At 45.6% G+C, this 27,652-nt stretch overlaps 1 protein-coding gene across 1 annotated transcript; it reads right to left on the bottom strand.

Annotated features, from left to right (window-relative positions):
• Window positions 1–1,505: 1,505 nt before the first annotated feature.
• LOC110528750 (homeobox protein GBX-2-like) lies at window positions 1,506–5,396 on the bottom strand. Its single transcript, XM_036951829.2, has 2 exons — window positions 4,350–5,396; window positions 1,506–2,908 (listed from the first exon to the last, which is right to left on the bottom strand). The coding sequence occupies exons 1-2, from the start codon at window positions 4,861–4,863 to the stop codon at window positions 2,397–2,399; spliced, it is 1,026 nt and encodes a 341-aa protein (XP_036807724.1). The 5' UTR covers window positions 4,864–5,396; the 3' UTR covers window positions 1,506–2,396.
• Between the last annotated feature and the right edge of the window lie 22,256 nt (window positions 5,397–27,652).

Here is a 27,652-nt window from a genome sequence, read left to right as displayed (position 1 = left end):
AGACAATATTATTTAACTCCAAATGTGTTTGTTAAAAACATTTTTTTGACAAATTGCTTTTTAGAACATTGTAAAAAAAAAAAGTTATTTATTTAAATAATATATTTGTCCTAAAATGTGTAGCCTAGTCTATTTAATATCCAACCTATTTCAAGAAAGGCGAATTATAATAACCAATATTGTTTTAAATTCGTTTATATAACACCGATAAATACATTATCATAATGGATTATTTTATAATTTAGCCTAGTGACATTTGAAACGGTTTAATATGTTTAGGGTAGGCTATAGACCTACTGTGGTAGCGCTGACAGATGGAGCTTAACGCAGGCTATTCATGTGCGGAACATGACAGAGACCAACAAGATGTCCTTAGAGATCACAAGGGGAAAGTCCTGCAAGTAGGCCTGCGTTGTATTTTAGTCGCCAATCTTATCAAAATACATTTATGAAATTGTCCACCTCAATAGATGTAAATATTAAATGGCAAAGCAATTGGCGCGCTGGGAGGCTTACACGTCACCTCTTTGTCCCAGTAAATGAGGCGCTCTGGGCCCGGGGCAAGGTGAGGCCGAAAATCAAGGCTGACACCAGGCCGCGACCTTCTTAAACAGCCGTGCTCGTGACGTTTCACTCGGATGGGAATTGGTGTTCCTCACAGCCTTGGAGGAACCTTGGAGTTTCATTCACCCTGGCTGATAGGACCCACCCCCTGTCATAACACGAGATTGCGTCGCCGAGCGAGATCTTCTTACATATTTGTTGTTGGCATGCATCAGGTTGATTTGCTCCAACATTCGCAACGAGGTTGGCCTTAATTCCAGAGGGTGGCTGGAGCAGAGGGGCAGAGCTGTAAAACTGTCACCTCCCTGGCTGACTGCATGGCTCTACTGTCGGAGAGATAAACAGCATTACCTGTAAACCTCACAGTTGCTCCTGCCTCTGCATTTACCTGTAAACCTCACAGTTGCTCCTGCCTCTGCATTACCTGTAAACCTCACAGTTGCTCCTGCCTCTGCATTTACCTGTAAACCTCACAGTTGGTCCTGCCTCAGGAATATCTGCACAACTCACAGTTGGTGCAGGAAAAATTATATAATTCTGAAAGTCATTAATTATAATAGTATAATGACATGGTTATTGCAAGTAATAGTCTTAATAATAATAGTATAAATTGTGTTGTAAATGAAATCTAAACGAAATCGTGTCGTTAATCACCCTTAATTCAAAGATAAAATACATACGCAATTATCTTCCAATTATCTTCCTTAGTGGATTGTGAAAATAATATTTGTCACTTGCAGACAACAAATTGAATAATCCCAAATGAACATTTGATATATTGGTGAAAATAATAATCAACCAAGGAATTCAAATATCATGATCAACTCGAAGCCCAGCACTCAAGAAAGCACCTGTAAACCCGCGCATGCGTAATTTCGCTAAAGATTTCAAATTCAAATAGAATTGCACAAAAATGGAATGACAATAAACAAACTGACAAATTGTTGACAATTGCTAATGGTTCATCTTTAATGCACACTTTATTATTTACTCAATAAGTCATGGAATGTTAGTTACTTTTTGCACAATATTAAATAAATTAGCAGCGTGCTCCTTGACTGTTGAAAAAGTCACAATGAAGAAAAATCATTCAAGCAACCATGGAATGAAACAATGGAAACAAACTCAAACTGAGAACAGAAGTAGGATGGTTTTACAGGGCCACTCTTTGCTTTTTGGAGGAGATGATTGATGGTTGAGATGTCTGAGCATATTTGTAGGCTATGTGTACAATATGTGTACTGGTTTTGGGGGGGGGGGGGGGGGGGGGTGATAAAATTAGAATAAAATAAAAGTGCTCCTTTTGGGACAAAGCTGTTCATTCTGATCTGATTTGCGCCTGCTGCAAAAACAACAATAATACAAGCAAGGTCCTTCAGAATCGGCAGCACAAACCTCAAAGAAAATCTAACAGACGTAAAAGTAGGTTATCTTTTTAATCAACATCTCGGAAATGTACAATTGGATGTATTGTTGTCTTGTTGTAATGTCCTCAATTTGGTCCCATGGCGGTTATAGTTATGGCCCATCTCGGTATTTACACTAGTAACCAAGGTGATACATGTCACCATTTCGAGTTTTTTTGTCTTGGTATTTAATCAGTTTACCATCAGTGGATCGATTCAGCAGTAATGCAGAGGAAAAGCAATGTACCATCAATTCATTTGCTCTCCTCTGTCTTACAAAGATTTACAAAGACTCACCAAAGGATAAACTTGGTTTGTGATTATCAATAGTCCAATTCCAAAATAACGTGTGTGCTGTTTTTCTGTTTTTAAACAGTGTTATTAACTTAATCTGTATTTCGTCCATCGGTTTAACATAAAGAAATGTTATGGTCTGGCTTGCTCTAACTGTTGGTGCTGACTCCTTATTGCAAACCGGCTGACGTGCACGGGGATAGGCACCACGATTTTAGGGTTCCTAGAGGGCTCGCCGGTTTTGGAATTGACGTTACCAGCCTTTACGCGCTTCCACTTGGCCCTCCGGTTCTGGAACCAGATCTTGACTTGAACTTCGCTGAGTTTCAAGGCATGCGCAATCTGAGAGCGTTCCGTTAAAGACAGGTATTTCTTACAATGGAACTCCTTCTCCAGTTCCAAGAGCTGCTCGCTCGTGAACGCCGTTCTCCGCCGCCGGTTCTTACCGGTAGACGTGGTGCTGCCAGTGCCGTTGGACCCGTGGACGCCCTCATCCACGTTACCCTCCCCATCATCTTTCTGACACATCGAGTTACCCGTCATGTTGTCGTCGGAGCTGTAGTCTAAATCGCTGTCCATTGAGAAGCTCTCATCTCTTCTATTGCATTCGTCCTCTTTCGGGTCTTCTTTGCCGTGGGTTCTGGCTGTGTGGGTAAGGAAATAGAACAGGTTAGTTTAGGTTATATTGACCTCAAAATAGAAAAGTAAATGACAATGTGTAACCTATAACGGACTGATATGCAACAGTTTATGAGTTTATGTAATGGATAACCGCAATTATACTTTTAAAGAAATATTTTGCTTTAAAAAAACAAGCAACTTTTCTTCTACATTTGATTCATCACTAACGTTGTGTGTATTGTATCAACATTTCGTTTCATGAGTAAAAACCCACGAGTAGACTTTACATATTGTGTTACAGGAAAACAATAGCCTATTATATTATGGAGCAAATTAGGAACAAATTATATTATGTCTCTGGACGTATTTAAGTGAAGTGAAAGTTATTTTAGTAAACATATATTTAAGTAAATATTTATCGAATTAGGCCCATCGGCTGTATCATGACACATATCATGTATGAAATAGGCCTCGCGCTTACTATAATTCCATTCATTTTAGAGACAAAATCAATTGATTTATATTATACAATATCTTAAACGCACTTCCGGAGTTAAAGCGTTTCTTACATGTATTTCATAATACATACAGACCCTCATATAAATGACTCGGTCGACGTTGAATTCCGATCACAAAGTGTTTCTTACATGTATATCATAATACATACAGACCCTCATATAAATGACTCCGTCGGCTTTGAATTCTGATCGCAGTTTTATAGACATTCAAATACTGCAGGCGCTTTCCCATCCTTCAATTAAAATAGGCTAATTTAGTCATTTAGTTTGCCCCCAGGCACTATTCATTGAAAAGCCTGAAATAAACGTATTTGATATGCGGATATCATGTCAAGCTTCTCACGACAAAATATGTAAGCGTCCATGTAAAGAATTTGTTTAAAAAAAAAAAAGAAGAAATTTTTCACTCAGGGGCAACTGCCACTTTCTCTCACTATACTTTAATCGTTGTCATTTGATGTGAAATGCACAGGATATAGCCTACGCCAACACTGAGGGAGTAGAACTTTTAAGTTATCCTCAAATGGTACTTGGGTCCTTTTTTTGTACATTGATGACGTAGGTCTATTGATAATATTGGTCCGTTAGCTAATAGGCCTAATAGCATAATTAATGAGATAAAGTTTAGAGATCGAATTACTTCTTATAAGGAACCTCGCAAATGTGCACTATTATTTATTTATTTTTATAATAGGCCTAATAAATACGAGTATTCGATTTGAACTTCTCTTTTACAACTTACAAATAATATCTAATTTATCCAAGAACATTAGGTTACATTTTAGTCATTTAGCAGACGCTCTTGTTCAGAGTGACTTACAGTTAGTGCATCCAAGCACAAGACAGCCACACATCCCAAACACAGACTAACGTTTCCTCAATAGAACCTTACGTCAAGTAAACAACCCTGTCCAGCAGAGTCCAGACAAAACAGAGTTTACTGTACCTGTGGATGACTGCAATGGCTCTGAGTCGTGGTAGGAGGGGAGCGTTGCGGACTCCTTTCCTAGAAATGTCTTTCCGTCATCCCCATCCAAACGAATGTCCTGAGATTTATTGAAGGCGGCGTGGAGAGACTGCGAGCCGAACTTCCTCGCCGCCTCCTGGTGCTGCTGTGAAGCCGAGAACCCTCCAGGCAGGCTGGCCATCAGGGTGGAGGTGAGCGCCATGCCCTGAGCCAGGCTAGAGCAGAAAGAGTTCTGGAGGCTGGGGATCTGGTGGTGCGGATGGGTAGCCGAGAGCCCCTGCTGCAGGGCGGACTGGGGTAGGGCAGGGGGCGGCGGAGGGTGCGGTGGGAGCACCACTGACCGGTACGGCATGAACATGGGGTAACCGGTGTAGACGAAGTGTCCCGGGCTGGGCTGAGGGGGACCGCCGATCAGAGAGTCGATACTGAAGGCAGTGGTGCTTCCCAGTGGGCGCTGCATCATCATAAACGAAGGGCTGAACGCTGCACTCATATGATCTGATGGAAGGAATGTCAATCAAGGAAATGTTACTGGAGAAATGGAAGGGAGCGATGACACCTGCAGTCTTCCTTGGGTTCGGAAGTCACCAACTTCACAACGTTGTTATTCGACAGACAACCGACCTTAGAAATGTCGACGTTTTGGTAATCCCGTGATTATTTGTTCGTTTCTCGCGATTAAATAAAACCATTCCATCAACATTGCAGATGGTCGACACACGATACTGGAGAGTGGAGATGTGTCCAGATCAACAGAATTAGCAGTCAACTTGGAGCCGTGGTGGTTTCCGAATATAGCAGAACTCATGTGGCCCCTTTTGGTTTACCTTGCGCTCCGATAGCGGGAGCCAAAGCCCATTCCAAGTGCCAATCAATATCCTCGAGTTGTAGCTGACGTTCTGACCATTTGACAACAACAATCTTATATTCGATGATACTCGGTTTCCGCACGTCTGTCTAACTCACTCTAGAGAGTAGAGTGATGCTACTCCGTTCTACAACATCCAGATGTTAAGCATGGAGTTTAAATTACGCTCCCTCTGTTTGATCGGCTCTTCCACTCGCAAGGACCACCCTCTCATCGCACTCTCGCATTTCATTGGTCGCTGTTAAACTGTTGGGCTAGCCTAGCTGTCATTCGTCACATAGACCTGTGAGGGCTGTCTTCGGTCTGGGTCTAGGAAATAAATGCCAATTATGTGGATTTGTAAAGCGTAGGCTATACACATCCTAAGGGACCATAATGCAAATGGGAATTAGCTAGGCTACACATGCAATATGCACGCACACATATTGACTACAACTGTCTTCCTTACATTAAATGTATAAAACATAAAAATAACTATTTGTACTGAATAGGGTTTCAAAATTATGTGAACTGTCAATAAATTCCCTGGTTTTCCCAAAGTCCGGGTTGGAGGAAATAAGTAGGAAATTCGGAATCTTCCAACCAGGATTTTTGGAAAACCAGGAAAGCTATTGAAAGTTAACGGACTTTTGCCACCCTAGTACTGAATGTGTGTGTGTGTGTATGCGTCTGTTGTTGCTTTGTGTGTGTTGATAAAAAAAATCCTGTTCCACCTTTTCAGAATGACGAAAAGACTGTTCCCTGATATTATGTCCTCTTGTACCTAAAGGAAGCTTAGATCAAACAGTGGAAGGTCCCCATTCACTACCGACCAGGCTACCAATGGGCCTTCAGATGAAGTGAGAGCTGGAGAGGAGATGGAGGTTAGAAGGAGAGATGGTGTGGAGATGGAGAGAGGGAGGGGAGATGAAGATATGGAGGTTAGATATAAAGATGGAGGGTAGATATAGAGATGGAGGGTAGATATAGAGATGGAGGGTAGATATAGAGATGGAGGGTAGATATAGAGATGGAGGGTAGATATAGAGATGGAGGGTAGATATAGAGATGGAGGGTAGATATAGAGAGGGAGGGTAGATATAGAGAGGGAGGGTAGATATAGAGATGGAGGTTAGATATAGAGATGGAGGGTAGATATAGAGATGGAGGGTAGATATAGAGAGGGAGGGTAGATATAGAGAGGGAGGGTAGATATAGAGAGGGAGGGTAGATATAGAGATGGAGGTTAGATATAGAGATGGAGGGTAGATATAGAGATGGAGGGTAGATATAGAGAGGGGGGTAGATATGGAGATGGAGGGTTAGATGGAGTGATGGAGGGTAGATGGAGTGATGGAGGGTAGATGGAGAGATGGAGGTTGGATATAGAGATGGAGGTTAGATATAGAGATGGAGGTTAGAGTGATGGAGGGTAGATGGAAATATGGAGGGTAGATGGAGTGATGGAGGGTAGATGGAGTGATGGAGGGTAGATGGAGAGATGGAGGTTGGATATAGAGATGGAGGTTAGATATAGAGATGGAGGTTAGAGTGATGGAGGGTAGATGGAGAGATGGAGGGTAGATATAGAGATGGAGGTTAGATATAGTGATGGAGGTTAGATATGGAGGTTAGATGGAGTGATGGAGGTTAGATATACAGATGGAGGTTAAAGATGGAGGTTAGATATAGAGATGGAGGGTAGATATAGAGATGGAGGTTAGATATTGAGGTTAGATATAGATATGGAGGTTAAATATAGAGATGGAGGTTAGATGGAGTGATGGAGGTTAGATATAGAGATGGAGGGTAGATATGGAGATGGAGGTTAGATATAGAGATGGAGGTTAGATATAGAGATGGAGTGATGGAGGGTAGATGAAATATGGAAGGTAGATGGAGAGATGGTTAGATGGAGGGTAGATGGAGAGGAAGATGGTCAGATGGAGGGTAGATGAGTGATGGAGGGTAGATGGAGAGGAAGATGGAGAGATGGAGGGTAGATGAGAGATGGAGGGTAGATGAAAAATGGAGGGTAGAGGAGAGATGGTTAAATGGAGGGTAATGGAGAGAGAGAGAGGAATATGGAAAGATGGAGGGGAGATGGAGAGTTTGAGGGTATATGGAGAGAAGGAGGGTAGATGGAGAGATGGAGGGTAGATAAAGACATGGAGGGTAGATGGAGAGATGATGGAGAGATGGTTAGATGGAGGGTAATGGAGAGAGAGAGAGGAATATGGAAAGATGGAGGGGAGATGGAGAGATTGAGGGTATATGGAGAGAAGGAGGGTAGATGGAGAGATGGAGGGTAGATAAAGACATGGAGGGTAGATGGAGAGATGATGGAGAGATGGTTAGATGGAAGGTAGATGGAGAGATGGAGAGATGGAGGGTAGATGGAGAGATAGTTAGATGGAGGGTAGATGAAAATGAGATGGAGGGGAGATGGAGTGATGGAGGGTTGATGGAGAGATGAAGGGTAGATGGAGAGATGGTTAAATGGAGGGTAGATGAGAGATGGAGGGTAGATGGAGAGGAAGATGGACAGATGAAGAGATGGAGGGTAGATGGAAAGATTGAGGGTAGATGGAGAGATGATGAGGAGATGGAGGTTAGATGGGGAGATGGAGGGGAGATGAGGAGATGGAGGGTAGATGGAGACATGGAGGGTAGATGAGGAGATGGAAGTTAGGTGAGGGTAGATGGAATGATGAAGGGTAGATGAAAAGATGGAGATGGAAGTTAGATGCAGGAGAGATGGAGGGTTGATGGAGGGTAGATGTAGTGATGAAGGGTTGATGGAGGATGATGGAGAGATGGTTAGATGGAGGATAGATGAAGAAAAGAAGGGTAGATGGTTAGATGGAGAGAAAGATGGAGAGATGGAGATGGAGGGTAGATGGAGAGATGGAGGGTAGATGGAGAGATGGAGGGTAGATGGAGAGATGGAGGGTAGATGGAGAGATGGAGGGTAGATGGAGAGATGGAGATGAGGATAGATGGGTAGATGTAGGGTAGATGGTTAGATGGAGAGCTGGAGGGTTAGATGGAGAGATGGAGGGCAGATGGAGAGATGACTAGCTGGAGAGCTGGAGGGTAGATGGAGAGATGCAAGAGATGGAGAGATGCAAGGTAGATGGAGAGATGGAGGGTTAGATGGAGGGTAGATGGAGAGATGGAGGGTAGATGGAGAAATGGAGGGTAGAAGGAGAGGAAATAGAGACATGACTAGATGGAGAGCCTTCCATGACACCCTTTTTGGTTCCAGGTAGAACCATTTGTGGAAAGGGTTCTTCAAATGGTTATCTAATGGAGACAGCTGAATAATCCTTTTTAGATTGATAGCACTTGTTGTTTTCTAAGAGTGTACTCACAACCTCTAGTGTGTTGATACAGCTGGAATTAAATGAGTTGAATCAACATCAGGAGAATATATTTAGGAAGCTGAAAGGACGTTGCTGATAGAAATGTTATGTATAGAGCTGCCGTGAGTCCTTATTCTCCATAAGAGAGAATCATACTGTATCGGCTCTACAGTAATGTATTTCTATCGGAACGTTGGTTAATATTGCCCTTACTGAACAAACCCCAGCAACTCCGGCTGGCTAAGCTTTATAATACATGTATAATAATACATATGCCATTTAGCAGAGGCTTTTATCCAAAGCCACTTACAGTTGTAAGTGCATATACATTTTGGTAAGCTTTGATCCATCTAGTAGAATGAGAGCACTGTGAGTGATTTGTGATGTTTAGTGACTGTATAATGTACCAGGTTAATAACATGCATGGACAAACCTCTGCTTGATGTGAGACCTTCGTATGGTGCCGTCCCATCTCTTGTCGCTGCCATAGTTCATTCACTGCTGCTAGCTTCCTATCCAGATATTGTTTGTGCATTTGAATAACAGTCTTGATACGAGTCAGTAGCCACAGTGCCTATTGATGTTCATGATGACCAATAAATGTCCCTCATATGAATAACTCAAGTCACTGCTGTGCAAAAGGCAGCCTCTCATAGCGCCACCATACTTTACTATTAGGTGAGCTGTCAGTTAATATTGGGGGGGTGGGTGCTCCCCCCTAACCGCTAAACCCGCCTAAATCCAGATCCACTCCTTGAGCCAATCCAAGGGAATGTGTGGGAGCCCAGGCTCCCTCCAGCCCCAGCCCCAACCCCCCAGTCCAGGGTCCCCCAGCCGCAACCCCCCCCCAGCCCAGGTTCCCCCCAGCCCTAATGCACCAGCCCAGGTTCCCCTCAGCCCCAACCCCCCAGCCCAGGGTCCCCCAGCCGCAACCCCCCCAGCCCAGGTTCCCCCCAGCCGCAACGCCCCAGCCCAGGGTCCCCTCAGCCCCAACGCCCCAGCCCAGGCTCCCCCAAGCCCCATCCCCCCAGCCCAGGTTCCCCCTATCCCAACCCCCCAGCCCAGGTTCCCCCTAGCCCCAACCCTCGAGCCCAGGCTACCCCCACTCCAACCATGTAGCCCAGGCTCCCCTACTCCAACCCTGTAGCCCAGGCTCCCCCCACTCCAACCTTGTAGCCCAGGCTCCCCCTACCCCAACCCCCCAGCCCAGGGTCCACCCAGCCCTAACCCCCCAGCCCAGGGTCCACCCAGCCCTAACCCCCCAGCCCAGGCTCCCCACTACACCAATTCCCCCAATCCTCGGCTCCAGCTCCGACCCCTCACCCCCAGCTCTCATCTACTCCCACCCCCTTCTCCCTCCAGGGTCATAAGGACACCATCTCATTAAAGGCTGCCTGATCCACAACTGCAATGCAGACATTAAATAGCAGTATTTTTCAATTAGGGCTGACAAATTCAATCAAAATTCCATAGATTAGGATGAAATGAGGCATGGGTCATTTACAAGGGAATTTAATTGCACAGCCATTAGACAATAGTACAGCAGTCACTGTCTCATTATCAATCATGTGGGGACATCAATAGTAAAGGGTTGTAAAGGGGGGGGGGGGGGGGGGGGAGAGGAGAGGGAGATAGAAGTGTGTGTGTCACTGTGTGTGTGTTTGTGTGTGTGTGGACCGTGTGTGTGACCGTGTGTGTGTACACCGTGTTTTTGTGTGCGTGCGCTCTCACTAATACACTGCAGTGCCACCGCTGCAGAACAGCCACTAAACATCCCTCTTTTATACTTATAAATTATCCAGTTTAATTAACAACATGGATTATGATTGGAATATGATTTAATTAAACCTTTCCTGCATGCTAGTGATCACCATCATCCATTATACTGGGGACAGGGGAGTATAACTGCAGACTAAATGAAGCTGAGGCTTGTTAAGGAGCTGCTTACTGCTAGGACTTAGAACAATAACATCAGACTGCTACTACTTCCACAACGAATAGAATGAAATAATACTTCTGAACTGAACTGGGATACAATCAAACAGTGTATTAATCACAACGATGCCAAGAATGGCCCCTACCCTAGCATTTATCTGTTATCAAACGGAGCATTCGCCGTGAGCCTACACTGATATGTGGATTTAAGTGGAGGGGGTGTGGTGGGTAAAGCAATTACAAAGGTGTTTTGACTGAAGGCTGCAGTTGGAGGGAGGTAGAAGGAGAAAAATTGGATTTGAAAATGTTGCCTCCAGCGTTCGACCATTCAACATTATTTAGTTGGAGTGTCTCGGTCGGGCTCAACCTTTTCAGAAAGATCTAAATGTCAGCTATAATTTATTCTGCTCAGTTCAGATTTCTTTGTGAAAACACATATCTTGTTGTTTGCCTTACTTTTCGATTAGACTCCATTACTAGGACTGAAAAAAGTATGGAAAAGCACCAAACTCACCTCCCAGATTGAGTTTCCATTCACGTCCCCCCCAATCCAAAATCAATGAACATTTAGAGTTGCCATAGGATTTTTGATTATTAAAGCTTAAACGAATCCAATTGATTTACCTTTAATAAGTCTGTCCCCGATGATGACCAATCACACAGAAGGAAGCCTGATCCACAACGGCGACTTTGACTAGAGCAGAACCTGGCGTCCGTTCCAAATCGCACCCCTTTTTCCCTATTTAGGGCTCAGAGCGCTCTGGACAACAGTAGTGGAGTATAAAAGGGTGCTATTTGGGATGTACACAGGAAGGAGCCTGTCTTCAGCCAGATCTCCAGAAACACAACAGCCTAGCTATTGATCCTGTAGCCATTCCTCTTCTTTCTCTTTAGGCTCATCACATCATCCATTCTAGTAGCGATCAATGCCCCCAGAGAGGAGAGGTTTAAACTATTCTGACATTCTCTTGTGGCCTTTGTGCATAATCTTTTACCCCACCGCTATTCAATTACTTCAAATCAAAGTTTATTGGTCGTGTACACAGTTTAGCAGGTGTTATAGCAGATGCAGTGACATGCTTATGTTACTAGCTCCTAACAACCCACTGTGCACAGACGTCAATTCAATGTCTATTCCACGTTGGTTCAACATCATTTCATTAAAACGACGTGGAAGCAACATTGATTCAACCAGTGTGTGCCCAGTCGGAATGTAAGAAAAAAAAAGTGAAATCATGAAATCTAGAACGGCGGAACAAATCTGATTAACAGCCCAAATAGCCCTGCAGTAATCAGATGCAATGCGTACTGTAGGCCCTATGTAGCTACACGGGGACAATTTAGACACAATCAACTACCAATGATACGTACAACAGTAGAGATACAGTACCAGTCAAAAGTTTGGACACACCTACTCATTCCAGGGTTTGTCTTTATTTTTTACTATTTTCTACCTTGTAGAATAATAGTGAAGACATCAAAACTATGAAATAAAACACATGGAATCATGTAGTAACCAAAAAAGTGTTAAACAAATCAAAATATATTTTATATTTGAGATTCTTCAAAGTTGTCACCCTTTGTTGCCTTAATGACAGCTCTTGGCATGGTGTGGAGTTGCCATAGGATTTCTGGTCTGGTGTGGTAAAACCAAACAACTGACAGAGTTGGCAGTGAGACTGACAGGGCAGTGAGACTGACAGGGCAGTGAGACTGACAGGGCAGTGAGACTGACAAGGCAGTGAGACTGACACGGCAGTGAGACTGACACGGTTCAATTCCTCTTGGGGAGATTGGCTGAAGCATCAGTGATCAGCACCTTTAGGGGCAGCTTGATCTTATAGCCCAGTGGTTCCCAAACTTTTAATAGTCCCGTACCCCTTCAAACATTCAACCTCCAGCTGCGTACCCCCTCTAGCACCAGGGTCAGCGTGCTCTCAAATGTTGTTTTTTGCCATCATTGTAAGCCTGCCACACACACACACAATACATTTAGTAAACATAAGAATGAGTGTGAGTTTTTGTCACAACTCGGATCATGGGAAGTGACAAAGAGCTCTTATCGAACCAGGGCACAAATAATAATATAATAATATTTAGCCATCTTACATGTAAAACCTTATTTGTTCATCGAAAATTGTGAATAACTCACCACAGGTTAATGAGAAGGGTGTGCTTGAAAGGATGCACATAACTCTGCAATGTTGGGTTGTATTGGAGAGAGACTCAGTCTTAAATAATTTTCCACACACAGTCTGTGCCTGTATTTAGTTTTCATGCTAGTGAGGGCCGGGAATCCACTCTCACATAAGTATGTGATTGCAAAGGGCATCAGTCTTAACAGTGCGATTTTCCAAGGCAGGATACTCTGAGCGCAGCCCAATCCATAAATATGACGGTGGCTTCTGATTAAAATTTTCACAGAACCGCTTGTTGCAATTTCAATGAGGCTCTCATGTTCAGATATTGTTAAGTGGACTGGAGGCAGGGCATGAAAGGGATAACAAATACAGTTGTTTGTATCATCCATTTCGGTAAAGTACTCGCGTAATTGAGTACCCAACTCATTCAGGTGATTCGCTATGTCACATTTGACATTGTCCGTAAGCTTGACTTCATTTGCACACAATAAATCATATAATGATGGAAAGACCTGTGTGTTGTCTCTGTTAATGCAGACAGAGAAGAGCTCCAACTTCTTAATCACAGCCTCAATTTTGTCCCGCACATTAGTTATAGTTGCGGAGAGTCCCTGTAATCCTAGATTCAGATCATTCAGGTGAGAAAGAACATCACCCAGGTAGGCCAGTCGTGTGATAAACCCGTCATGATGCAAGCGGTCAGACAAGTGAAAATTATGGTCAGTGAAGAAAACTTTAAGCTTGTCTCTCAATTCAAAAAACGTGTCAATACTTTGCCCCTTGAAAACCAGCGCACTTCTGTATGTTGTAAAAGCGTTCCATGGTCGCTGCCCATATTATTGCATAGTGCAGAAAATACACGAGTTCAGAGGCCTTGCTTTAACAAAGTGAACCATTTTCACTGTAGTGTCAAAAACATATTTCAAGCTGTCAGGCATTCCCTTGGCAGGAAGAGCCTCTTAGTGGATGCTGCAGTGTACACAAGTGGCATCGGGAGCAACTGCTTGCACGCGAGTTACCACTCCACTATGTCTCCCTGTCATGGCTTTTTCTCCATCAGTACAGATACCAACACATCTTGACCACCAAAGTCCATTTGATGTCACAAAACTGTCCAGTAATTTAAAAATATCGAAAGTCGTCTTAATTCTTGCTCAAAAAACTCCTGTGGCTTATTTTTCAAATGGGCATGTTTTGTTTCTAAATGTCTGCGCAAGAGTGAAGGTTTCATCAAGTTGTGAGATAGTACTTTTGCACATATAACACACCGTGGCTGAGGAAAGGCACTACTCCCAATATAAGTGAACCCCAAATCAATGTATTGTAGTTCTCATCATATTTGCGCCTCTTCGATGGTCCAACGTCCCTGTCTGTTGTTCGGTGTTTTCCCAGGTAAGGGGGCAGTAGCTCTTCGGGTGCATCAGATCCACAACTGTCAGTGTCCATGCTAGCTGGGCTAACAACAAATGTAGAATTACTGATGCTAGCATTGGATGTGCTAGTGGAAGCAGACCAACTTGTTGTTGACAGGTGCAGGTGTAGTACTGCTGGTAGTAACAGTACTGAGAGAGTAACGGTTAATGTGATTGGATGTTCATTATTAAACTAGGCTACCTGTATTTGACATTGTGTTATTTCATTTTTGGTAGTGAAACGAGGCTACTCAGGTGAGAAAAAAACCTCACCCAAATGTATAGCCCCGTTGGAAAATATAAATGGACTGTTTGAAAATGTGAAGATTTCATAAAAAAAAAAAAACATTCCTCCCGGGTGGCGCAGTGGTTAAGGGCTGTGCCATCAGAGACTCTGGGTTCGCCTAGCGTCGTCCGGGTTAAGGAGGGTTCGGCCGGTAGGGATAACCTTGTCTCATCGCGCACCAGCGACTCCTGTGGCGGGCCGGGCGCAGTGCGCGCTAACCAAGGTTGCCAGGTGCACGGTGTTCCTTCGACACATTGGTGCGGCTGGCTTCCGGGTTGGATGCGTGCTGTGTTAAGAAGCAGTGCGGCTTGGTTGGGTTGTGTATCGGAGGACGCATGACTTTCAACCTTCGACTCTCCCGAGCCCGTACGGAAGTTGTAGCGATGAGACAAGATAGTAGCTACTAAAACAATTGGATACCACGAAATTGGGGAGAAAAAGGGCTAAAAATAAATATATATATATACAGTGGGGCAAAAAAGTATTTAGTCAGCCACCAATTGTGCACGTTCTCCCACTTAAAAATATGAGAGAGGCCTGTAATTTTCATCATAGGTACACTTCAAATATGACAGACAAAATGAGGGGGAAAAAATCCAGAAAATCACATTGTGGGATTTTTAATGAATTTATTTGCAAATTATGGTGGAAAATAAGTATTTGGTCAATAACAAAAGTTTGTCTCAATACTTTGTTATATACCCTTTGTTGGCAATGACAGAGGTCAAAAGTTTTCTGTACGTTTTCACAAGGTTTTCACACACTGTTGCTGGTATTTTGGCCCATTCCTTCATGCAGATCTTCTCTAGAGCAGTGATGTTTTGGGGCTGTTGCTGGGCAACACGGACTTTCAACTCCCTCCAAAGATTTTCTATGGGGTTGAGATCTGGAGACTGGCTAGGCCACTCCAGGACCTTGAAATGCTTCTTACGAAGCCACTCCTTCGTTGCCCGGGCGGTGTGTTTGGGATCATTGTCATGCTGAAAGACCCAGCCACGTTTCATCTTCAATGCCCTTGCTGATGGAAGGAGGTTTTCACTCAAAATCTCAAGATACATGGCCCCATTCATTCTTTCCTTTACACAGATCAGTCATCCTGGTCCCTTTGCAGAAAAACAGCCCCAAAGCATGATGTTTCCACCCCCATGATTCACAGTAGGTATGGTGTTCTTTGGATGCAACTCAGCATTCTTTGTCCTCCAAACACGACGAGTTGAGTTTTTACCAAAAAGTTATATTTTGGTTTCATCTGACCATATGACATTCTCCCAATCTTCTTCTGGATCATCCAAATGCTCTCTAGCAAACTTCAGACGGGCCTGGACATGTACTGGCTTAAGCAGGGGGACACGTCTGGCACTGCAGGATTTGAGTCCCTGGCGGCGTAGTGTGTTACTGATGGTGGGCTTTGTTACTTTGGTCCCAGCTCTCTGCAGGTCATTCACTAGGTCCCCCCGTGTGGTTCTGGGATTTTTGCTCATTGTTCTTGTGATAATTTTGACCCCACGGGGTGAGATCTTGCGTGGAGCCCCAGATCGAGGGAGATTATCAGTGGTCTTGTATGTCTAAAATTTCCTAATAATTGCTCCCACAGTTGATTTCTTCAAACCAAGCTGCTTACCTATTGCAGATTCAGTCTTCCCAGCCTGGTGCAGGTCTACAATTTTGTTTCTGGTGTCCTTTGACAGCTCTTTGGTCTTGGCCATAGTGGAGTTTGGAGTGTGACTGTTTGAGGTTGTGGACAGGTGTCTTTTATACTGATAACAAGTTCAAACAGGTGCCATTATTACAGGTAACGAGTGGAGGACAGAGGAGCCTCTTAAAGAAGAAGTTACAGGTCTGTGAGAGCCAGAAATCTTGCTTGTTTGTAGGTGACCAAATACTTATTTTCCACCATAATTTGCAAATAAATTCATTCATTCATTCATTCTCATTTTGTCTGTCATAGTTGAAGTGTACCTATGATGAAAATTACAGGCCTCTCTCATCTTTTAAGTGGGAGAACTTGCACAATTGGTGGCTGACTAAATACTTTTTTGCCCCACTGTATATATATACATTCTGGGGTACGGCATTGCGCGTACCCCTGTTAGGGAAAACTTGTTCTGGCCAAATGAACCACAGGAGATGGTCCTCCAGGATGACTCCAGACTCAGAATCACAACAACACACAGACATTATGTGCATATCTCAGCATAGAATCACAACAACACACAGACATTATGTACATATCTCAGCACAGAATCACAACAACACACAGACATTATGTACATATCTCAGCACAGAATCACAACAACACACAGACATTATGTACATATCTCAGCACAGAATCACAACAACACACAGACATTATGTACATATCTCAGCACAGAATCACAACAACACACAGACATTATGTACATATCTCAGCACAGAATCACAACAACACACAGACATTATGTACATATCTCAGCACAGAATCACAACAACACACAGACATTATGTACACATCTCAGCACAGTAGAACAACAACACACAGACATTATGTACATATCTCAGCACAGAATCACAACAACACACAGACATTATATACATATCTCAGCACAGTAGAACAACAACACACAGACATTATGTACATATCTCAGCACAGTAGAACAACAACACACAGACATTATGTACACATCTCAGCACAGTAGAACAACAACACACAGACATTATGTACACATCTCAGCACAGTAGAACAACAACACACAGACATTATGTACATATCTCAGCACAGTAGAACAACAACACACAGACATTATGTACACATCTCAGCACAGTAGAACAACAACACACAGACATTATGTACACATCTCAGCACAGTAGAACAACAACACACAGACATTATGTACATATCTCAGAACAGAATCACAACAACACACAGACATTATGTACATATCTCAGCACAGTAGAACAACAAGACACAGACATTATGTACACATCTCAGCACAGAATCACAACAACACACAGACATTATGTACACATCTCAGCACAGTAGAACAACGACAACACAGACATTATGTACACATCTCAGCACAGAATCACAACAACACACAGACATTGTGTACATATCTCAGCACAGAATCACAACAACACACAGACACCATGTACACATCTCAGCACAGTAGAACAACAACACACAGACATTATGTACACATCTCAGCACAGTAGAACAATGACAACACAGACATTATGTACACATCTCAGCACAGTAGAACAACGACAACACAGACATTATGTACACATCTCAGCACAGAATCACAACAACACACAGACATTATGTACATATCTCAGCACAGAATCACAACAACACACAGACATCATGTACATATCTCAGCACAGTAGAACAACAAAGGTGACAGTTATTTCAGTCAAGACCTACTATACTGTCTGTACCACAAGATATGAATGAATGTTTTATCTTACTTAGACACAATTATACTGACTTATTAATTTAAAACAGAATTAATTAAATAAAAAACTGTTTAACTTCTTCTGAAAACATTCAGTATTTACCATGAGCAAGATGAAACAATACAGGCCTAATCATTTGCTCCAGACAAAATGAGGATCCAAGTGCAACGGCTCCCTGACCCATTGTAATCGAATTAACCCACAGCGCCCTCTGCAGTTCAGAGACGGAACTGCACACAGAGAACAATGAAACAGCAATCAGAAAATCCTTATTCTAGCCACACTACTCACTTCAATATGAATACAATATGTTAAACTACACTGACATCAGAATAACTAACGCCATCTCAGTCTCAGGACAGGGCCTGTAATTGCTGAGGGACTTTGGAAGAGTCCCTGGTCTGTGGGGGGGTGTCTGACAGTTTTACAGAGCCCTAGGAGGGGGATCAGTGTGTGTGCCAACCACTGCTGTGATGTGATTGAAGCCGTGTTTTCTCCAGACAGCTTGAATAGATGGCACCCTGAGGCGTCTGCGAGAGGTGAGGAGCACTGGGAGAGAGTGAGAGCGACGGGGTGAGCAGGTTAAATACAGGTCTGGAAGTGTCACTGTGAGAAAAAACACAGACAAATCCACAGGTAAACACGGGATAACGTGTATCCCTGTCCCATAGGTACTTATGCAGGTCTGACAGGATTGCACCAGTGTATGTGGTCCGAAACGGGGCTTGGCGGAGGAAAAAGCACAGCTACAACCATCTTGGGGGAGGTCAGGGCCAGGGGTAGTTCCTGACTGGACCAGACCTATGACACTCCAACACATGAATCATATGCCCCTGAAGACAGAGCCCCAGATGTTCAGGGCTCGCTAATGATAGTCATCAGACACACAGCCAGCCTCCCCTCTCTGTGACCATGGAGTCAGACGGTTAAAATCACACACAACAGAACACACAGCCAACATGTACACTCTGTGTGTCCCAAATGGCACCCTATTCCCTATATAGTGCACTACTATGGGCCCTGGTCAAAAGTAGTGCACTATACATTAATGGGAACAGGCATTGACATGACCACCCCGTTTCTCAGAAAAACATATGAAGAACAGACAGAGACAGACACGGGTTCCTCTGTCCAGACGGTCACTTTGGTGTCATGTTAGAACCCCCAACCCCCACCTCCCACCTCCTTACATTCACCACGAGACGAGCGCTTCAGACGAACAGCTAATTACATCATCTAGTGAATGTTCACCTCCAGCCTCCCTCTCCCACCAAAAAGACAGTTATTTAATAACTACAGCCTTAATTACCGTTCCAATCAACGGGACAGAAACAGAACAAGAGTAGTGTCGTCTGACTGCGACTCTGAGGCTAAACTGGGTTAGTGAGAAGAGCCTGGTCTTCATTTCCCTGCTCTCCCTCTAGACCTAGACGGTGTTAACTGTGTCTGCTCGGATTAGGGACTTGAAGGGACACTAAAATCTACTTGTCTCCTTGTCTGGGAAAGAGGAGCAGAGGGTTCTTTCATCCCCAACAAGTGTCTATAAGGTTGAACAATTGATGTCTTTTTTCTCATGAGGTGAAGAGTTCACTGCGTTCTCTTAGGGATGTGATTCTCCTGCGTCTCTGTTGACTAGCCTCGCATCTTTTTAACTCACATTTATTCCTTCATTATATTCAGATTACAAGTATCGTTACATGTCATCTTAACATCTCAAATAAGCCCCTTTTTGAATGAATTGTAGGGCTGAATGGCTTGCCTCAGTCAGTGTTCAGTGTCTGTAGGGCTGAATGGCTTGCCTCAGTCAGTGTTCAGTGTCTGTAGGGCTGAATGGCTTGCCTCAGTCAGTGTTGAGTGTCTGTAGGGCTGAATGGCTTGCCTCAGTCAGTGTTCAGTGTCTGTAGGGCTGAATGGCTTACCTCAGTCAGTGTTCAGTGTCTGTAGGGCTGAATGGCTTACCTCAGTCAGTGTTTAGTGTCTGTAGGGCTGAATGGCTTGCCTCAGTCAGTGTTCAGTGTCTGTAGGGCTGAATGGCTTGCCTCAGTCAGTGTTCAGTGTCTGTAGGGCTGAATGGCTTACCTCAGTCAGTGTTCAGTGTCTGTAGGGCTGAATGGCTTGCCTCAGTCAGTGTTCAGTGTCTGTAGGGCTGAATGGCTTGCCTCAGTCAGTGTTCAGTGTCTGTAGGGCTGAATGGCTTACCTCAGTCAGTGTTCAGTGTCTGTAGGGCTGAATGGCTTACCTCAGTCAGTGTTTAGTGTCTGTAGGGCTGAATGGCTTGCCTCAGTCAGTGTTCAGTGTCTGTAGGGCTGAATGGCTTGCCTCAGTCAGTGTTCAGTGTCTGTAGTACACTGTAAGGTAGAAAGAGCTGTGACAGATATCTGGCCGGAGCGCACGGCACCATTTAGTTCTGCTTCATTGTGTCAGGTAACAGCTTCTAATGAAGACTGAACAACTGTGGCTGAGTTACAGCAGACAGGGAGGGAGAGGGTGGGGGGGAGAAGGGGGGAGGGAAGAAGAGAGTGGTAGACGGAGAGCGCGGAATGAGAGTGAGAGAGATTGAGAGAATGAGAGAGAGAATGAGAGACAGCGGGAGAGAGAGAGAGAGAGAGAATGAGAGAGAGAGAGAGAATGAGAGAGAGAGAATGAGAGACAGCGGGAGAGAGAGAGAGAGAGAGAATGAGAGAGAGAGAGAGAATGAGAGAGAGAGAATGAGAGACAGCGGGAGAGAGAGAGAGAGAGAGAATGAGAGAGAGAGAGAGAGAATGAGAGAGAGAGAATGAGAGACAGCGGGAGAGAGAGAGAGAGAGAGAATGAGAGAGAGAGAGAGAGAATGAGAGAGAGAGAATGAGAGACAGCGGGAGAGAGAGAGAGAGAATGAGAGAGAGAGAATGAGAGAGAGAGAATGAGAGAGAGAGAGAGAATGAGAGAGAGAGAGTGGAGAAAAGCGAGATATATTATTATTATTGTATTATTACAATGTATATTGTTTACATTGTTGCTTTGGCAATATTGACGCAATGTTTTTCATGCCAATTAAGCAGCTTGAATTTGAATTAGAATTTAGATAGAGAGAGATGGAGAAGTCAACAGCAGCATTAACCCTGTTCAGGCAGACAGAGTCAGACGTCTGATGAAGCGGTGTCTCTTACGACTCTCTCCCCGCTCTCGCTGCACGGTGGATCCAACATCATTAGCAGCGAGGGAGACAGTATGTTTCGGCCTGTTCTCCTGGTAATGAGCCCTCTCTCCTCATCCTTCACAGTAATTAGTGCCCAGACTGAGACCCAGTACGCGTCCCAAATGGCAAACCCACTCAACGCTAATGGAGTGAGCCAGGCAGAAAAAGAGCACTATTATGTTGGGCCATGTAGCCACCATATCACAGTGAATGTCCTAACCTAAAACCTCCTTTCTTCATCATTTAGCTCTACTTCTGTTTCCCCACCTCCCTGTCTGTCTACCCATCTCCCTGTCTGTCTCCCCGCCTTCCTGTCTGTCTCCCCACCTCCCTGTCTGTCTCCCCACCTCCCTGTCTGTCTCCCCACCTCCCTGTCTGTCTCACCACCTCCCTGTCAGTCTCCCCACCTCCCTGTCTGTCTCCCCGCCTCCCTGTCTGTCTCCCCGCCTCCCTGTCTGTCTCCCCGCCTCCCTGTCTGTCTCCCCGCCTCCCTGTCTGTCTCCCCACCTCCCTGTCTGTCTCCCCGCCTCCCTGTCTGTCTCCCCACCTCCCTGTCTGTCTCCCCGCCTCCCTGTCTGTCTCCCCGCCTCCCTGTCTGTCTCCCCACCTCCCTGTCTGTCTCCCCGCCTCCCTGTCTGTCTCCCCACCTCCCTGTCTGTCTCCCCACCTCCCTGTCTATCTCCCCGCCTCCCTGTCTGTCTGTATTTTGTAGGACCAGTGTATTGTCTTAGAATTCCGATCAAAGCTGCACAAACCGGATGATTCCCAGCAAGTCTTGTCTCTTCAGCCAAGAGAGAGGCTTCAAAAAGATCTAGCGAGGCTGGTCTGTCTGTCTGTGCACTAGAACATTCCCAATGACATGGTTTAATGGTGCGTTTTCAAGTGGACCTTCACAACATTCTATTGTGTGAATTTCAAATGTTATAACAGACCATGTTCATACCTTCATACTTAAGACACTGTTTATTTTCATTTATGACATACAGACTTCCAGTGGTATTTCTCTCACACTGCCCCAGTAGGGACCAATATGGACCGTCTGAACATGATGTAACCATGTCACTATACAGTAGTATTTCTCTCACACTGCCCCAGTAAGGACCAATATGGACCGTCTGAACATTATGTAACCATGTCACTACACAGTAGCTACATGTGATGTCACACAGGTAACACATGACCTGTGATGTCATGAGGGGAGAAGACAAACTCTTTTACAGTTATTAAAGACAGACGACACTTTCTATTACAGTGTCAAAGTGAAAATGGTGGGTTGTGTTGTCCTGGGTTAAAGGCATGGGTTGTCTGTCTCCCAGGAGTCAAATGGTGGGTTGTGTTGTCCTGGGTTAACGGCATGGGTTGTCTGTCTCCAAAGAGTCAAATGGTGGGTTGTGTTGTCCTGGGTTAACGGCATGGGTTGTCTGTCTCCCAGGAGTCAAATGGTGGGTTGTGTTGTCCTGGGTTAACGGCATGGGTTGTCTGTCTCCCAGGAGTCAAATGGTGGGTTGTGTTGTCCTGGGTTAACGGCATGGGTTGTCTGTCTCCCAGGAGTCAAATGGTGGGTTGTGTTGTCCTGGGTTAACGGCATGGGTTGTCTGTCTCCCAGGAGTCAAATGGTGGGTTGTGTTGTCCTGGGTTAACGGCATGGGTTGTCTGTCTCCCAGGAGTCAAATGGTGGGTTGTGTTGTCCTGGGTTAACGGCATGGGTTGTCTGTCTCCCAGGAGTCAAATGGTGGGTTGTGTTGTCCTGGGTTAACGGCATGGGTTGTCTGTCTCCCAGGAGTCAAATGGTGGGTTGTGTTGTCCTGGGTTAACGGCATGGGTTGTCTGTCTCCCAGGAGTCAAATGGTGGGTTGTGTTGTCCTGGGTTAACGGCATGGGTTGTCTGTCTCCAAAGAGTCAAATGGTGGGTTGTGTTGTCCTAGGTTAACGGCATGGGTTGTCTGTCTCCCAGGAGTCAAATGGTGGGTTGTGTTGTCCTGGGTTAACGGCATGGGTTGTCTGTCTCCCAGGAGTCAAATGGTGGGTTGTGTTGTCCTGGGTTAACGGCATGGGTTGTCTGTCTCCCAGGAGTCAAATGGTGGGTTGTGTTGTCCTGGGTTAATGACATGGGTTGTCTGTCTCCCAGGAGTCAAATGGTGGGTTGTGTTGTCCTGGGTTAATGACATGGGTTGTCTGTCTCCCAGGAGTCAAATGGTGGGTTGTGTTGTCCTGGGTTAATGGCATGGGTTGTCTGTCTCCCAGGAGTCAAATGGTGGGTTGTGTTGTCCTGGGTTAACGGCATGGGTTGTCTGTCTCCCAGGAGTCAAATGGTGGGTTGTGTTGTCCTGGGTTAACGGCATGGGTTGTCTGTCTCCCAGGAGTCAAATGGTGGGTTGTGTTGTCCTGGGTTAATGACATGGGTTGTCCGTTGTCCTGGAGTCAAATGGTGGGTTGTGTTGTCCTGGGTTAATGACATGGGTTGTCTGTCTCCCAGGAGTCAAATGGTGGGTTGTGTTGTCCTGGGTTAATGACATGGGTTGTCTGTCTCCCAGGAGTCAAATGGTGGGTTGTGTTGTCCTGGGTTAATGGCATGGGTTGTCTGTCTCCCAGGAGTCAAATGGTGGGTTGTGTTGTCCTGGGTTAACGGCATGGGTTGTCTGTCTCCCAGGAGTCAAATGGTGGGTTGTGTTGTCCTGGGTTAACGGCATGGGTTGTCTGTCTCCCAGGAGTCAAATGGTGGGTTGTGTTGTCCTGGGTTAATGACATGGGTTGTCTGTCTCCCAGGAGTCAAATGGTGGGTTGTGTTGTCCTGGGTTAATGACATGGGTTGTCTGTCTCCCAGGAGTCAAATGGTGGGTTGTGTTGTCCTGGGTTAATGACATGGGTTGTCTGTCTCCCAGGAGTCAAATGGTGGGTTGTGTTGTCCTGGGTTAATGACATGGGTTGTCTGTCTCCCAGGAGTCAAATGGTGGGTTGTGTTGTCCTGGGTTAATGGCATGGGTTGTCTGTCTCCCAGGAGTCAAATGGTGGGTTGTGTTGTCCTGGGTTAACGGCATGGGTTGTCTGTCTCCCAGGAGTCAAATGGTGGGTTGTGTTGTCCTGGGTTAACGGCATGGGTTGTCTGTCTCCCAGGAGTCAAATGGTGGGTTGTGTTGTCCTGGGTTAATGACATGGGTTGTCTGTCTCCCAGGAGTCAAATGGTGGGTTGTGTTGTCCTGGGTTAATGACATGGGTTGTCTGTCTCCCAGGAGTCAAATGGTGGGTTGTGTTGTCCTGGGTTAATGACATGGGTTGTCTGTCTCCCAGGAGTCAAATGGTGGGTTGTGTTGTCCTGGGTTAATGACATGGGTTGTCTGTCTCCCAGGAGTCAAATGGTGGGTTGTGTTGTCCTGGGTTAATGACATGGGTTGTCTGTCTCCCAGGAGTCAAATGGTGGGTTGTGTTGTCCTGGGTTAACGGCATGGGTTGTCTGTCTCCCAGGAGTCAAATGATGGGTTGTGTTGTCCTGGGTTAATGACATGGGTTGTCCATTGTCCTGGAGTATACTGCTACCTTGGGCTGGGGAAGAAAAGACACTCTGCCTTAGAGGGAGGGGAGGAGGAAGCTATGTAGATAATTACCACGAGCTTCTGTTTTGGACAGCCATAAAAATATACATTCAAATTAACTCCGTCCCAGCCGTCCCACCCCTGCCCATGACGGCCGCGGCTGCCCTGTGATTTCCCAAAGTGCCCTGCTGGAGCTGTGACCTTCGCTGGACGGACGCCAATTAGTGTGGCCTGACGCAGTGTAATTGAGGAGTGGAACATCTGGGGTTTAACGGCGTCTTCATCTGGTTCAGAAACACAAACCGTCTCACAACAAAAGGTCTGGTTGCCCTGTGTATGACCCAGGACCCAGTCAAGTCTACTAACCCTTACTGATAGCCTTTTACAGGTATTTAAAAGTGCTGGACTCTCTCTCTCTGTCTCTCTGTGTGTCTCTCTCTCTCTCTCTCTCTCTCTCTCTTTCTCTCGCTCGGTCTCTCTCTCTGTCTCTCTCTGTCTCTCTGTGTCTCTCTGTCTCTCTCTGTCTCTCTCTCTCTCTCTCTCTCTCTCTCTTTCTCTCTCTCTGTCTCTCTCTCTGTCTCTCTGTGTCTCTCTCTCTCTCTCTTTCTCTCTCTCTGTCTCTCTCTCTGTCTCTCTCTGTCTCTCTGTGTCTCTCTCTCTGTCTCTCTGTGTGTCTCTCTCTTTCTCTCTCTCTGTCTCTCTCTCTCTCTCTCTCTGTCTCTCTCTCTCTGTCTGTCTCTGTCTCTCTGTCTGTCTCTGTCTCTCTGTCTGTCTGTCTCTCTCTCTCTCTCCGTCTCTCTCTCTCTGTCTCTCTCCCTCTCTGTCTGTCTGTCTGTCTGTCTGTCTCTCTCTCTCTGTCTCTCTCTCTCTCTCTCTCTCTCTCTCTCTCTCTCTCTCTCTCTCTCTCTCTCTCAGTGAAGGGTCTGTGGTCTCTATATTCTGGTGTCCATCCTAGCCCTACTTGTCCAACTAAACCACTGTGATGATTGCCTGTCTACTCAACACGCTAAAGGCCCTTTAGGCAGATTTCTGGGATACGTCAAAAATAACATGTGTCCCTTGCAGCAATGCATTTATATTCTTATATGCAGTTGAGTTTCTTTTCCTACCGTAAACATGATTTGGTTATAGAGTCTTCTTTTCAGTGTGTATGACCCAGGGCAAGGTAAATGATCCCAGTGGATGAGACCAGGCACCCCAGGACTATGGTAATGATCTGTCATAGGAGCGAGCAGAGGATGGTAATAGGACTATCACTGAGGGGAAAGGGGAGTAGGGGACCTTCATCCCACTCAACATCTGAAATTCAATTCCATCCCAGACCTGCATGGCTGTCCCCAAGGAGAGAAAGCAAGCAAGCAATCATCCTCATTAACACATTTAATGTGACAAACAACCTAGTTGAATCAAGGAAAAAAGGACATACAGTATCTTAGAGTTAGAGGATCCCACAGTAATGAAATGTAGGCTAGATAGTGAGTATTACGCTGCTGTCGCTGAAGGTTTACATTGTCCCAGAGACCTCGTGTGTTGTCCCACAGACCTCGTGTGTTGTCCCAGAGACCTCATGTGTTCCAGAGACCTCGTGTGTTGTCCCAGAGACCTCATGTGTTGTCCCAGAGACCTCATGTTGTCCCACAGACCTCGTGTGTTGTCCCAGAGACCTCATGTGTTGTCCCAGAGACCTCATGTGTTGTCCCAGAGACCTCATGTGTTGTCCCAGAGACCTCATGTGTTCCAGAGACCTTGTGTGTTGTCCCAGAGACCTCATGTGTTGTCCCAGAGACCTCATGTGTTGTCCCAGAGACCTCATGTTGTCCCAGAGACCTCGTGTGTTGTCCCAGAGACCTCATGTGTTGTCCCAGAGACCTCATGTGTTGTCCCAGAGACCTCATGTGTTGTTCCAGAGACCTCGTGTGTTGTCCCAGAGACCTCATGTGTTGTCCCAGAGACCTCATGTTGTCCCACAGACCTCGTGTGTTGTCCCAGAGACCTCATGTGTTGTCCCAGAGACCTCATGTGTTGTCCCAGAGACCTCGTGTGTTGTCCCAGAGACCTCATGTGTTCCAGAGACCTTGTGTGTTGTCCCAGAGACCTCATGTGTTGTCCCAGAGACCTCATGTGTTGTCCCAGAGACCTCATGTGTTGTCCCAGAGACCTCATGTTGTTCCAGAGACCTCGTGTGTTGTCCCAGAGACCTCATGTGTTGTCCCAGAGACCTCATGTGTTGTCCCAGAGACCTCATGTGTTGTCCCAGAGACCTCATGTGTTGTCCCAGAGACCTCATGTGTTGTCCCACAGACCTCATGTTGTCCCATAGACCTCATGTGTTGTCCCAGAGACCTCATGTGTTGTCCCAGAGACCTTGTGTGTTGTCCCACAGACCTTGTGTGTTGTCCCACAGACCTCATGTATTGTCCCAGAGACCTCATGTGTTGTCCCAGAGACCTCATGTGTTGTCCCAGAGACCTCATGTGTTGTCCCAGAGACCTCACGTGTTGTCCCAGAGACCTAATGTGTTGTCCCACAGACCTCATGTTGTCCCACAGACCTCATGTTGTCCCACAGACCTCATGTGTTGTCCCACAGACCTCATGTGTTGTCCCACATACCTCATGTGTTGTCCCAGAGACCTTATGTGTTGTCCCAGAGACCTCATGTGTTGTCCCAGAGACCTCATGTGTTGTTCCAGAGACCTCATGTTGTCCCAGAGACCTCGTGTGTTGTCCCAGAGACCTCGTGTGTTGTCCCAGAGACCTCGTGTGTTGTCCCAGAGACCTCGTGTGTTGTCCCAGAGACCTCGTGTGTTGTCCCAGAGACCTCGTGTGTTGTCCCAGAGACCTCATGTGTTGTCCCAGAGACCTCATGTGTTGTCCCAGAGACCTCATGTGTTGTCCCAGAGACCTCATGTGTTGTCCCAGAGACCTCATGTGTTGTCCCAGAGACCTCATGTGTTGTCCCAGAGACCTCATGTTGTCCCAGAGACCTCATGTGTTGTCCCAGAGACCTCATGTGTTGTCCCAGAGACCTCATGTGTTGTCCCAGAGACCTCATGTGTTGTCCCAGAGACCTCATGTTGTCCCAGAGACCTCGTGTGTTGTCCCAGAGACCTCGTGTGTTGTCCCAGAGACCTCATGTGTTGTCCCAGAGACC

The sequence above is a fragment of the Oncorhynchus mykiss genome, chromosome 18, assembly GCF_057628025.1.
Source record: "Oncorhynchus mykiss isolate SJ-2025 chromosome 18, ASM5762802v1, whole genome shotgun sequence".
NCBI lineage: Eukaryota > Metazoa > Chordata > Actinopteri > Salmoniformes > Salmonidae > Oncorhynchus > Oncorhynchus mykiss.
The sequence above is the reverse complement of the archived record's forward strand: the minus strand, read 5'-3'. Positions and strand labels throughout refer to the sequence as shown.

Coding starts and splice junctions, on each gene's coding strand:
- LOC110528750 (XM_036951829.2), bottom strand. CDS start 4,863: ATGAGTGCAGCGTTCAGCCCTTCGTTTATGATGATGCAGCGCCCACTG. Junction 2,909..4,349: donor GCCATTGCAGTCATCCACAG/GTACAGTAAACT, acceptor TTACCCACACAG/CCAGAACCCACGGCAAAGAA.